Here is a 12392-nt window from a genome sequence, read left to right as displayed (position 1 = left end):
TCATAAAGTTCTCAGTGGGATTTTCTTGGAACTAAAGTTCAGGTAAGAATAAATCAGAAAGTATAGACAAGAGCATTTTGCAAAATTAAAGTGATTTTCCTGCCAGATTTTAAAACCAATTAAAAGTTGTACAGAAACTGAGGATTAATGAAATAGAATAAAAGCTCAGAAATAGATACAGGCACATATGAAAATGTGTTATATGACTTTTTAAGCATTAGGAACCAGTAGAGGAGGTATAGATTATTTTTTTAAAAAAACTCTGCTTGGGAAATTAGCCAACAGGATGCAGCGGGAAGGGAATCAATTTGCCTTATTCCATACACCAAAATGAATTTCAGATGGATTAAGAAGTACATGTAAGAAATGCATCACTTTTTGAATACTGTGAAATATTTCACTGGTCAATGGGCATGAGTACCTTTTACAACATAAAAAAAAGCAGCAGACGTTGTTGTTAATGGCCTCTCCTCACTTTCACCAAGTGGCTGATTGCATCTGCTCATTTTCTCCCCTCAGGAGCCCACCCTGGAGTCTGCTGTGAGGTATTAGCACCATGGAACTCCACTGCCAGTGACCCACTGCCTTCGGCCGTACACGACAGTGCCTTGACCCAACAGCCATCGAATACTGTACGGATTTCCACCTGAGGAGAGGGCGTGGGGAGGCCACAGTGCACCTCTGCACAGGGCTGTCCTGATACCTCAGCCAGAAAGCAGACCCAGACTTCAGCATCAAGGTCTTGCCTACTCTCTGCCTTAGGCTCCCAGGAGAATCCAAGACAGAAAACCAAGACGCTGGCTTCCAACAGTAGAGCTCCAGTTCAAAAGAGGCATCTTTTCCCTGTTCGCTTTGCTACTGCGTGTTGTCTTTAAGACCTTTTTTTTTTTTTCCTTTTTTAATCCCTTTGAATCAACTAGTATTACATGTCAACAATTTATCCCAAAATATATTGTTGGGGTCGGGGGATAGTGGAGGGAAGGGTATTAACATTTAACTCATCAGTTCTTATTAATCTCTCACAAGCATCTTTGTCCTACAAATGCTAAGGAGAAAAGTGAAAACCCCTGTAGTGAGCACTAGGGGCTGTCTAACTTGGGGAGCCCTCAACTCTCAAGGTGTCCCTCCAGCCACCTCCTTCCTGCTGGCTCCTAGCCCACCACACCACCAGTTCCTCCCATTGCTTTGCAGTCACAAGCCACAGGACCGAAAGCTCTGACTCACCCATGCCGGCCCACGTCCACCTGAAACAATGTCTCATCGAGAATTCAGGGTTCTTCCTTGGACTCGCTGAGAGTTTCCTCGCTCTGAAGGGGGGAGGGGCTTGCAAAAGCCCACCACTGGCTTAACTTTAGCACTCTGTCTAGAATCAATAAGGTGTGGTTTAGCACTGATGCATCTAAATGAGGTTTAGGTAACTGGATTATTGCAGGATACAGCCACACAAGGAAACGCCGTCCTCCAAAATTTATTTCCCAATAAATATTCAGCAGAAATAGTAAAATGACCTTAAAGATAAAAATGGTTAAGACCTGAGAAAACTTGCATGTCTGAATAAAGCAAGGACAAATTGAATTCAACAGACGCAAGAGCTGACACTAACTCCACGTGTGTGGTAGCACATGCATGACTATTTACAGTGTATTTATAAAAGCAAATGGAACTGGAATTTCACTCAATTAATTGAGCATTACCAACTTTTTAAAAATTTGCTCCTGATAAATTCTGAATCTGAGGAAGAAGGCAAAACATGGGAGGCAAGGGAACAGCATGACTGACGTATATTAAGTGACTGTGCTGAAGGAGGCAATATTATTCTCATTTTAATCCTAATAGCAACCCTATTCAGTAGGTATCCCCACTTTTCAGATTTGGAGACTGAGGGCCAGAGTGATTAATTTGCCAAAGTCATACCTTTAAGCTAATTATAACTCGAATGCCTGACAAAGCCTCATTCTGTGTTGTTTTCCACTTCTACAATCTTTTGCTGCTGTGCACATTTCCAGACCTGACTTGCTGCTGAAATGTGTGTTATGATCCATTCCTGATGGGGGTCTACCTATCTTCTGGTAATACTCCTTGCTGATGCTGTGTATGTGTTATCCAACAGAAATGACTCCTTTGAAATAAAGTAAATCTTTGGTTTTTTGTTCTGTTGGTGTTATTAAAAGCAAACAAATACAAAATTTAAAAACACAACAAAAAGATCTGAGTTCCAAATAGAGCGTTTTCTTTAAGAGGCATGAAAAGCAACTATTGTTGTGTTACAGTGTTAAAATACTCAGTTTTCTTTGACAAAAATGTGTACTGTGTAAGCCTTGCAAAAAAACAAAAAGAAGAAGAAGCCTGCTCTATGGCATTTGAATTTTTATAAAGGTTTCCTTGTGCCAAATAAGTGCAAAGATTTAATTTACTATTAAAATCCATAAGCATATGTTATAGCTCCAGATGAATTATTTTGTCATCAAGTGACTTTGATCTTCAGTGTCAATATTTATATTTAGATTAATTTTTATAAATGAAAATATTTTAATGGTTTGAGAAAATGAGGCCAATAGGACCATATCTTTGATGACTTCTGAAAGTATGCTTGCCTTCATGTTATATGCACATTGCCAAGGATTACTGTCAAGAGAAATGATAAAGAAGTAAAAGTCATTTACGGAAATAATGTCTGTGGGTGTGTGTGTTTTTATTTTTTTTGTTTTTGTTTTTGGTTAGAGAAGAGTGGGAGTGAAGAAGGGGTTGTCATTGGAGGGGCCAAGATTCAAAGCCATGGTTACCCCACACCCCATGTTCCCTCCGGTTACACCACCCACCTCTCCATTGCTTGTTCTACTGAGAACAGAATTTCCCAGGGCCACCTCCACTGAGTGGTCACTCAGGTAACACTAGCAGTTCTCAAAGCAGAGAGGAGGGGCAGTGTGATTTTGTGCCTCAGGGGACATTGTTGCAACTTGGTGGGGGCAGGGCATGCATATAGTGGATAGCGGCCAGGGATGCTGTTAAACATTCTGCAGTGAGCAGGACAGCCCCCCCACAGCAAAGAGTTATCCAACTCAAAATGTCAGTGGTGCCAAGTTTGAGAACCCTGGGTGAGACCCTGGAGGGAAGCCTGGACATCAGTGGAAAAGCCCCTGCCCACCTCTGCAGGGACCGCGTAGCTGAGTGGCAAGCAAGGCAGTGACTCTCCCAGAGTCTTGCACAGGCTCAGAGGCAGTTGTTGGTCCTCTGAGGCTGGTATGCCCAGACACTGGCCCCTGCCATCCCCAAATGGGACTAGGAACCAACTACTAAGCTGAAATGAATGAGGGAGTAAAAATATGAATAGAAGCCAAGAGCAGCAACACGGACGGACCTAGAGATTATCATACTAAGTGAAGTCAGACAGAAAGACAAATATCATAAGGTATTACTTATATATGGAACCTAAAACAATGATATAAATTAACTTACTTACAAAACAGCAACAGACTCACAGACATAGAAAACAAACTTATGGTTCCTGAAGGGGAAAGTGGGGAGGGATAAATTAGGAGTTTGGGATTAACAGATACACACCACTATATATAAAATCGATAAAGAACAAGGATTTACTGTATAACACAGGGAACTATATTCAATATCTTGTAATAGCCTATAATGGAAAAGAATCTGAAGCTGTACACCTGAAAGTAACACAATATTGCAAGTCAACTATAGTTTAAAAAAAGAAAAGGAAGAAGGAGGAGAAGAAGAAGGGAAAGAAGGGGAAGAAGGGGAGGACGGGGAGGAAGAGGAGGAGGAGGAAGAAGACGAAGAAGAAGAAGAAGGAGAAAGAGAAGAAGGAAAAGGAGAAGAAGGAGAAGGAAAAGGAGAAGAAGAAGGAGAAGGAGAAGAAGGAGAAGGAGGAGAAGGAGAAGAAGCCAAGAGCCTCCTCTGCCTGATAGGCTAATGCAGTAATACTCAAGCTTGAGTGGGCATCAGAATCCCCTGCAAAAACACAGATCATGGGATAAATCCAGTCATCCCCGTCCTCAGTTTACCTTTGTCCACACTACCATTAATGTGCCTGGCACAATAACGTTTGCTAAACATTCATAACAAACAAGCTAACACTTAGGTTGGTGGGGCATTTCAGATGGGGCTGGCTGGGAGAACAACACTAGGAGACCCTCTGAGATCCTCTTCAGGCAACATTTCTGGACCAAGAATTCCTGACTTCTCTACCCACCCAATCCCCAGACCGTATTCCCATAGGACAGCAAGACATGGAAGACAGCCAAGAGGGTCCAGCCACACTCCAGTTACCCAAGCATTCAGCCTCCCTAACCCAGAAGCCCAAAAAGCTTGTATTGAGCAGCCAGTCTGCATCAACACTCCGAGTATTCAAGAGAACTGGTTTGGGTCAACAATTTGAGTGTCAAGAGTGATGGGCAGCTACACTCATAGAAAGTTTACAGCTCTTCTTGCTTCTGGAGTAAATAGGAACAGAGTAAAGACAGTATTTTCCCCTAAGAAATAGGTGCTTGATTTGCCATGACAAAAAGAAAAAAAAAAATGTGACCCAATATTCACAGCATTTGAAGGCTGCCAGGAAACACTAGGCTCTACTCTTTGATATTCCACACACCAGCTCTGTGGCTTATCACCTCATCTGTAAAATGGGGTTAAAATATATTCCTCATGGTGTTGTTAAAACGTTCATTGAGGTAACACATGAGAAAACTCTCAGCAGAATGCTTGATAACTATGGGTCCTCAATACCGGTTTCCTCCTTTTTCTCTTGAAATAAGAAAATCATTCGAATATAAGCACCATGATTTATTTTGCAGAATGCTGTGCCTCAATTTTTGTACTCACAGTAGAAGAGATTATTGTGCTGCAAATATTCACTCCCTTAACCCCCTAACTCTGGGAGGAGTGCACTACCTCACCCCACTGACGTTGGGCTTGGCCATGTGGCTTGCCTCATGGTTGGTGGAGCACACTTCTCTGTCTTCTAGCTGCTATTACAAAATACCAAAGACTGGGAAGTTTATAAACCACAAAAATTTATTTCTCACTGTTCCGGAGGCTGGGAGTCCAAGATCAGAGTGCCAGCACGGTCAGGTTGTGGTGGAAGCCTGTGGCAGACTTCTCACTGTGTCGCCACATGGCAAGGGATCTCTCTGGAGCCTCTTTTAAAAGTGCACTAATCCCAGTCATGAGGGTGGAGCCCTCCTGACCTAATCACCTCCCAAAGGCCTTGCCTCCTAATATCATCATTTTAGGGGTTAGGTTTCAAAGCATGAATTTTGAGGGGACACAAACATTCAGACCATAGCATTATCCAACCCTTGGTTTGGATCTGACCATGTAACTTGCTTTGGTTAATGAGATGTTAGAAAAAGAGCTACATGAGGGGCTTGAAATATATTTATGGAGTTGGGTTTGTCCACTTATATTTGCCGTTCACTATGAGCACAAGCCACAGGCAGCCCACTGGTCCAAGGAACAGACTCAGATCCAACCTACAGCCAAGCTGAGCTGAGCCCAGCAGAGATCATCAAAGCCACCCCAGCCAACGTGTAGACATGAGAGCAAGAATAAATCATTGTTCTTTTAAAACACTGAGTTTGGGAGTGGTTTATCATGCAGTAATAGCTAACTGATACGCTACGTGAAAAATTAGTTTTATAACCTTAGATTAATCTTTGTGTTAGTGATGAAATGAAGATGAGTGAATATCAAAAGTAAAATCATGGGCTTCCCTGGTGGCGCAGTGGTTGAGAGTCCGCCTGCCGATGTAGGGGACACGGGTTCATGCCTCGGTCCGGGAAGATCCCACATGCCGCGGAGCGGCTGGGCCCGTGAGCCATGGCCGCTGAGCATGCGCGTCCGGAGCCTGTGCTCCACAATGGGAGAGGCCACAACAGTGAGAGGCCCGCGTACGCAAAAAAAAAAAAAAAGTAAAATCACTTGCCAATATAAAAGATGTATAAGCAACTATTGAGCTACTTGCTTTGGACCTTCCATGATATATGAAACTTCTGTTACATTTTTTGGAAGCATCTCTCTCTTTCTCTCTCTCTCTCTCTCTCTCTCTGCATGTGTGTGTGTGTGTGTGTGTGTGTGTGTGTGTTGATCTTTCACAAAGGGTCCTGTATTCATTGAAATTTTTGACAAAACTTTAAAGTACAGGAGGCATTTGGTGAGTTCCTTTAAAAATAACTTTCCAAATGACAGCCACTCTATTTTCTCCCAGGGGAAGTATTTCCCATACAAAATTTGCATTTTACAGAACAGTTGGTTGCGTGAGCCTTCTGTCTCTGCGATTGAGTTATAATTATGATAAAGTGCAGGTAAATGGAGTTGCATTTTAAAGAGCTTTCAAGGGACTGGAAAACTTTAATATCCACTTCAAATGTTGGAAACCTCAAAGCAGTTATTCAGAAGGATCCAGTTGGGTAGAATCAAGTCCTCAAATATAGAAATATATGTTTTATATCAAAGTTATCATGTTTGATAAAGATGAAAGATTAAAGGCAGTGCTTCTCAAACTTTAATGTGCAAATTCTGATTCAGCAGGCCTGGTGGGGCCCATGATGCTGCATTTCTAACAACCTTCCAGATGATGCTGATGTGCTGGTCATACTTTGAATAGCACGGTTCGATAGAGTCCCTCAGAGCGTCCCCTGCAGAATTGAGGTCCAGGTACCCACAGCAGTAACCTGTTCATTAGTGCTTCTTTTGTGATTTTTCTCCCTTCATTCTCTCACATTCTCCCTCCCTCAGCATGTACTCTGGGCGTCACCTCCCAAATGAACTACTCAACACAGAATCTCCTTTGGGGAGACCCCAAACTAAGATATCCCCTGCACTTCATGTACATGTTTGATTATCTTTCTCCTGCATTGACCTGAAAGCTTCTTGAGGAAGTGGGCTCCGTTCATCCCATGCAGAGCCTGGCACAGAGCAGGTGCTTGAAAGAAATTTGGTTCACCTAGGCTGGCCACAGTGGTCCTAGCTTTAGACTATGGTTACCATGCCCAAGCGACTCAACTGAAGATGGTGCCCAACAGGCACCCTCATGCCCATCCTGGGGCTGGGGGTGAGCATCCTCCCAACACTAAAGTGTATAGGAGGGATCTCAACAAGATGGAGAAGCAAAAGGCTCTCCCAAACCTCTACTTCACCCTCCCCCCTTTTCTAAAGACAGTGGAACAACCCCAGGTGGCAATGAACGGTCCAGGCACCTGCTGCCCAGAATCCAAAAGCACAAGCCCCTGTATCCACAGATACTCACGACCTGCAGGCCCCAGTGAGACACCAGTAACTTTGGCTTAGTTTAGCGAGTCTCTTAAAACACTGTCTCTAAGCTGTCCAAGAGTTAACACAGAGTTCTTGGGTGCCATCACTCCTTCCTGCCATCACTGATAAGGCAGGGAAGACGTTGAGATGCTCACTTGTTTCACTGACTTCTTTGAACAAAACCCATGTGCTCAGCCAAGAACCGTTTTTTCTCTGTGTGGATCTCTCTCCTTCATCCTTTGCCTATGAAAAGCCAGAACTTGGGGAACTCAAAGGTTAGAAGAGCAGTTTCCAAAGTGGGGTACAGACTACACAAGGGGTACAGAAGATGGTCCACTGAGGTCATGTGAAAGAACAATTAGTCCTTTTACTTATACTTATTTTTTATCTGGAAGTAAGATTTACCAATATTAAATATATGGATAGATGAAAGTACATGTAAGTAATTTATAAATGAATATGCATATTTTGGGGGTGCACTGTCAAACAGTTTTTACTGGTGGGATGTGTGGCCCAAAAAGTTTAAAGACCACCTACTAGTTAGAAAACCTCGTAAACTTCTGATGACTCAAATTCCCCCTCCAGCTAGTCCCCACCGTCACCCCTGTCAGGGACAATGCTAACTCTCAAGATCAAACCCAGTGCTTAAAGGGCAGCTGCGAGAAGGGCAGAGGTGAGGAGGTTATCCAGAGAGACCCAATCTATTGGTTGAGCCCTGAAATGAGTGTTGTTCCATCCCTTTAGGGAAAAGCTTTCTGTCAGTGTTGCCTGTTTCCCTTGCTCTCCTCCCCAGCCCAGGGAGGAAATGTCTACTTACTACCCAGCTATCCTAACTGAACTTCTGAGAGACATCAAGTTATTTTGCCTGGAAACAACCCAGTGGGCAGCCTTGATGAGTGGGGATTTCCAATAAAGTTTCCGTGTGGCTCTTTGAAGTGGATAAAGTTAAATCTCTGCTTGTAGAGCCAGGTGAGCCAGGCTGTGAGCCAGGTGGACCAGGTAACAGCCCCCTCCTCTATCCAGCCTTGCCTTCCTTTGTATCATAGGGCCCAGAGCGAGCCAGCCAGGCAGGCACAGCAGTTTACAGACCCAGCAACCTAAGAGCCTCTGGGAAGTCTACTTGAGCAGGAAAAGTGCACCAAACACCCCCCACACTCCTGTCAACTCGCAAGATCTTCCACGACTCCAGGAGAGTCTGTCCTCTGCTGTCATCATAGAAAATCTGGGGAGTATGCCTTTGGCACCTCCCAGACAGTGCCACCAAGTTCACAGAGTTCTCAGCTTTGTACTTGCTCAGGGAGAGACAGGACTGGGGGCCTGAGGGCCTCAGACTGTGAGAGCTGCCTTCTCTTCCATGTACTGTGTATATCAAATGACAAGGGGCAGTGCTGGCCCAGGGCCAGGATATGCCCCAACCATGAGGTGCTAGGTGTCAAGGTGACAGGATGAAAAGTCATGTAATTGCTGTCCTCATTCACTGAACAATGTGGTAATTACTTAATTGAAGATGAAAGGACTATTTGCCGACAGTGGTGGTGGTGTTTCCCATTTCACCTCTGTCTTCAACATGCCCTTTCTTTCTTCCCAGTAATGACAATAATTTGCACTTTCAAAACTGTCATTTCTGATTTATTCTTCCCTGCTATTCCATTTATTTCATGACAAACCAATGGGAAGTCAGAAAAAGATTTTCATCTTTAAAAGGAAAAGGCTGGACAAGTATTCTTTGCCCTGATAAATGCAGACCATGTGTCATGAATGCTCTACCACCGAAAACAGGCTCTATGAATCAGTGCTTCCACCCTGTTTGTAATTTGGGTCTTTGTAGAACCATCCTGGTGATGAATGAGTTGCTGTCCTCAGTCTGGCAGAAGAGAGGTTCTTCTTTGTCTTTAAATGACACTGTTATTGTCTTTTCTGTGCCCAGTAGCAATTCTTCCTAGTGACCCTGGTCTGTTGAAATTTTGACTGTCTGTGGTACAACAGCTCTGCTGATGCCACTTGGCCAGTTGTCAGCTTGGTGCCCATTGATCACTGAACTGTCTAATGACAAAGGAGTAAGTCACCCAGCCTTGACTTGAAGCAGTTAGGATTCTGTTCCCCTGGCCTCCACTCTGTCTTTGATTGCAGGGGAAAATGGGCATCCTGGCTAATGCTAAAAAGACAGATCTAAATGTGGTTGGAAAGTCTGTTCCAGGCATCGTCAGAGCTGGGCTGTAACGGTGGATAATTTTGGACCATAGCTCCTGGTAGGGCCCCATCTACCCTCTGTGGGTCACAAACCATTAAAACTAGGAACTTTCTCAACTCTGCATTTTCCCACATTATATTCAGTCCTCTGGAATGCTTCCCTCTGACTTTGAAAACTCCTACCCATCCTTTAAGAAGGCTCAGTTCAAAAGTCACGTCCTGTCTGATGGTTCCTGATCCCTCCCCAGCCCAGGAGAATCCTAGTGTAGCCCAGATGGTTGGAGGTAAGAGTAGGATCCATGCCACGAAAAATCTAGGTTCAAATCTACACTGCTTCAAACCCCTAATTCTATTTCCCTTAAAGCCCAAAGACTTTCCCAAAAGCCTGTGAATTTGTACTTATGGAGATCAACGGTTTTGTGTCCTTATTGCAGCCTCTGTTTTGTATTGCATCAATCCAGAAGGGAAGTTTAACCCTTTCACCATTTGCACTTAAAACAACAGCAACAACTAAGAGATCAACCAGCCCTGTAGTAGACCTCACTGAAGGGTTGATGGGCAGCAGGAGTTGGCAGAGGCTGGGAGTGGGGAAGAAGTCGGGGAGCAGGGGCATATAGCATATCACCTAGTAGCTGAAAATCTAATTTAGACTTTCCTGTTCCTCAAAAGTCTTTTTTCCAAACAATAGTGGGCTCCCCCCACAGCACCAGTCTCCTCCTGTGCCCTGACTCCTCGTCTTTGACCTACAGAATGGTGTGGCCAACTCCCAGGGCCTCTCTGATGCCTTGACCCCACCGAAAACTCAGGGCATAAGTGTCCCACTTTCTGCCCCAATCACTTACCCAGAGACAGTTCTCTACCTGCTCAGAGCACTGGGACTCACTGTTAAGATATCATTCCCCACCTAGTTACATGATCCACTCCTTCATCTGTATATAGAGCATTTTGTGTGTTTCCCTATTTTCATCCCATTCATACAGATATATGTCATTTATGTGCATGTCTGGATTGATATGGTGCATTTTGTCTAATCCATGATTCGTGGTGAGACACTGAAAAGTTCAGAAGGGAAGTGACCTGAGCAGATTTGTGAGTTTATTTTTTTTAATAGCTCTGAATTTTTAGTGTAAGGAACATATTGTATCAGGGCAAAGAGACTGTAGATAGACAAACTAGGAGACTTCCTATAGAGTCCAGGAAGAAATCAAGACAGCTTAGATTAGGACAGTGAGGAAGGAGAATTTTGTTGGATCCAGAAGACATTTTGGAGGCAAAAATGGGATTTGGGAATTGGTTGGATATGGATAGTGAAAATGATTGAAGTGCGAAGGATGCACGCAGACCTCTGGCTGGTTCTATTCATTGAGCTGGGGGCTGGGGAAGGAAGACTCCTTTTTGGATATGTTTGATTTGAGATGTTGGTCAAGTGGAGAGGTCTGGGAGGTGGGTGGATCCACAACTGTAGAGATCAGGCTGAAGTTAAAGATCAGAAAGCTGTTAGGACCTGGATGGAGCTAGAAGCTGTGCCTACAGATGGGATCACTGATGGAGTTTATAAAATAGGATAAGGACCGAGGGCCCTGGCCCTGTAGAACTGGACTGGCAGAGGGAAGAGCAGTCAGAAAGGTAGAAGGAAAATCAGGAGAGAATGATGTCTCAGGAAACAAGGAAGTTTAAAAAGGAAGTGAATGAGTGGCTACTGAGCAGTCAAGTAGTATAAAGACTGGAAGACATCAGGGCTCTGATTTCATGACCGGATTGCACTAACCAATACAGAAATGGAAGCACAAGGTTGAGCAGAATCTTGATAAAAGGATCAAGTTGGGTCAGATTGAGTTTAAGGTGCTTCTGGGACATCCTGATGGAGATAACCACGTGAAGATTATAAACACACATTCACTCACTGAATTCACTGAATTCAGCAACATGTCTTAGTGTCTAGGCTTTGCCAGGCTGGTACCCAGCACGAGATAGGCTGGGCGGGTTGGAGGGGCGGGGGTCAAAGATCTGTGTCGAGCATCTCAAATCCACGAGTCTGGCTTGTTCTCCGTTCTTTCCTGTTGCTTCACGGCTCCTTCATGGTGCCTTTTGCTCCTTTATTTTGACTGAATGACACTTTTGGGATTTGGAAAATGCGTTCCTGCTGCAAAAGAACTTGGATTCCCTATGATCTTGAGCATCTGTATTACACCCTGAGGCTCTGAACTGTGTGGGTGGAAAGGATACTCAGAGTCCCCTGGGGTGCTTTTTAAGAATACACATGCCGGGACTTCCCTGGTGGCGCAGTGGTTAAGAAGCCGCCTGCCAATGCAGGGGACACGGGTTCGAGCCCTGGTCCGGGAAGATCTCACATGCCGCAGAGCAACTAAGCCCATGCGCCACAACTCCTGAAGCCTGCGCTCCTAGAGCCCGTGCTCCACAACAAGAGAAGCCACCGTAATGAGAAGCCCGCGCACCACAACGAAGAGTAGCCCCTGCTTGCCACAACTAGAGAAAGCCTGCGTGCAGCAACAAAGACCCAATGCAGCCAAAAACAAATAAATTTATTTAAAAAAAAAAAAGAAAGAATACACATGCCATATATCTGGAGAAAACTCTAATTCGAAAAGATACACGCACCCCAATATTCACAGCAGCGCTATTCACCATAGCTAAGACATGGAAGCAACCTAAATGTCCATCGATAGATGAATGAGTAAAGAAAATGTGGTACGTATATACAATGAAATATTACTCAGCCATTAAAAAAGAATGAAATAATGCCAGTTGTGGCAATGTGGATGGACCTAGACATTATCACACTAAGTGAAGTAAGTCAGACAGAGAAAGAAATATCATATGATATCACTTACATGTGGAATCTAAAAAAAGTGATACAAATGAGCTTACTCACAAAACAGAAAGAGACTCACAGACATAGAAAACAAAAT

At 44.0% G+C, this 12392-nt stretch overlaps 1 protein-coding gene across 1 annotated transcript in view; it reads left to right on the top strand.

The window, feature by feature from the left end:
• The window catches only part of MYRIP (myosin VIIA and Rab interacting protein), a 221144-nt gene extending 217947 nt beyond the window's left edge, over window positions 1-3197 (top strand). Inside the window, exon 17 of the mRNA XM_029241812.1 lies at window positions 520-3197. Coding sequence (XP_029097645.1) covers window positions 520-552 — 33 coding nt within the window. The 3' untranslated portion in view covers window positions 553-3197. The remainder of the gene's footprint in view (window positions 1-519) is intronic.
• The last annotated feature ends 9195 nt before the right edge of the window (window positions 3198-12392 follow it).

The sequence above is a fragment of the Monodon monoceros genome, unplaced genomic scaffold (genome assembly GCF_005190385.1).
Source record: "Monodon monoceros isolate NGI ecotype Baffin Bay Population unplaced genomic scaffold, NGI_Narwhal_1 Super_Scaffold_3, whole genome shotgun sequence".
Taxonomy (NCBI): Eukaryota; Metazoa; Chordata; class Mammalia; order Artiodactyla; family Monodontidae; genus Monodon; species Monodon monoceros.
The sequence above is the reverse complement of the archived record's forward strand: the minus strand, read 5'-3'. Positions and strand labels throughout refer to the sequence as shown.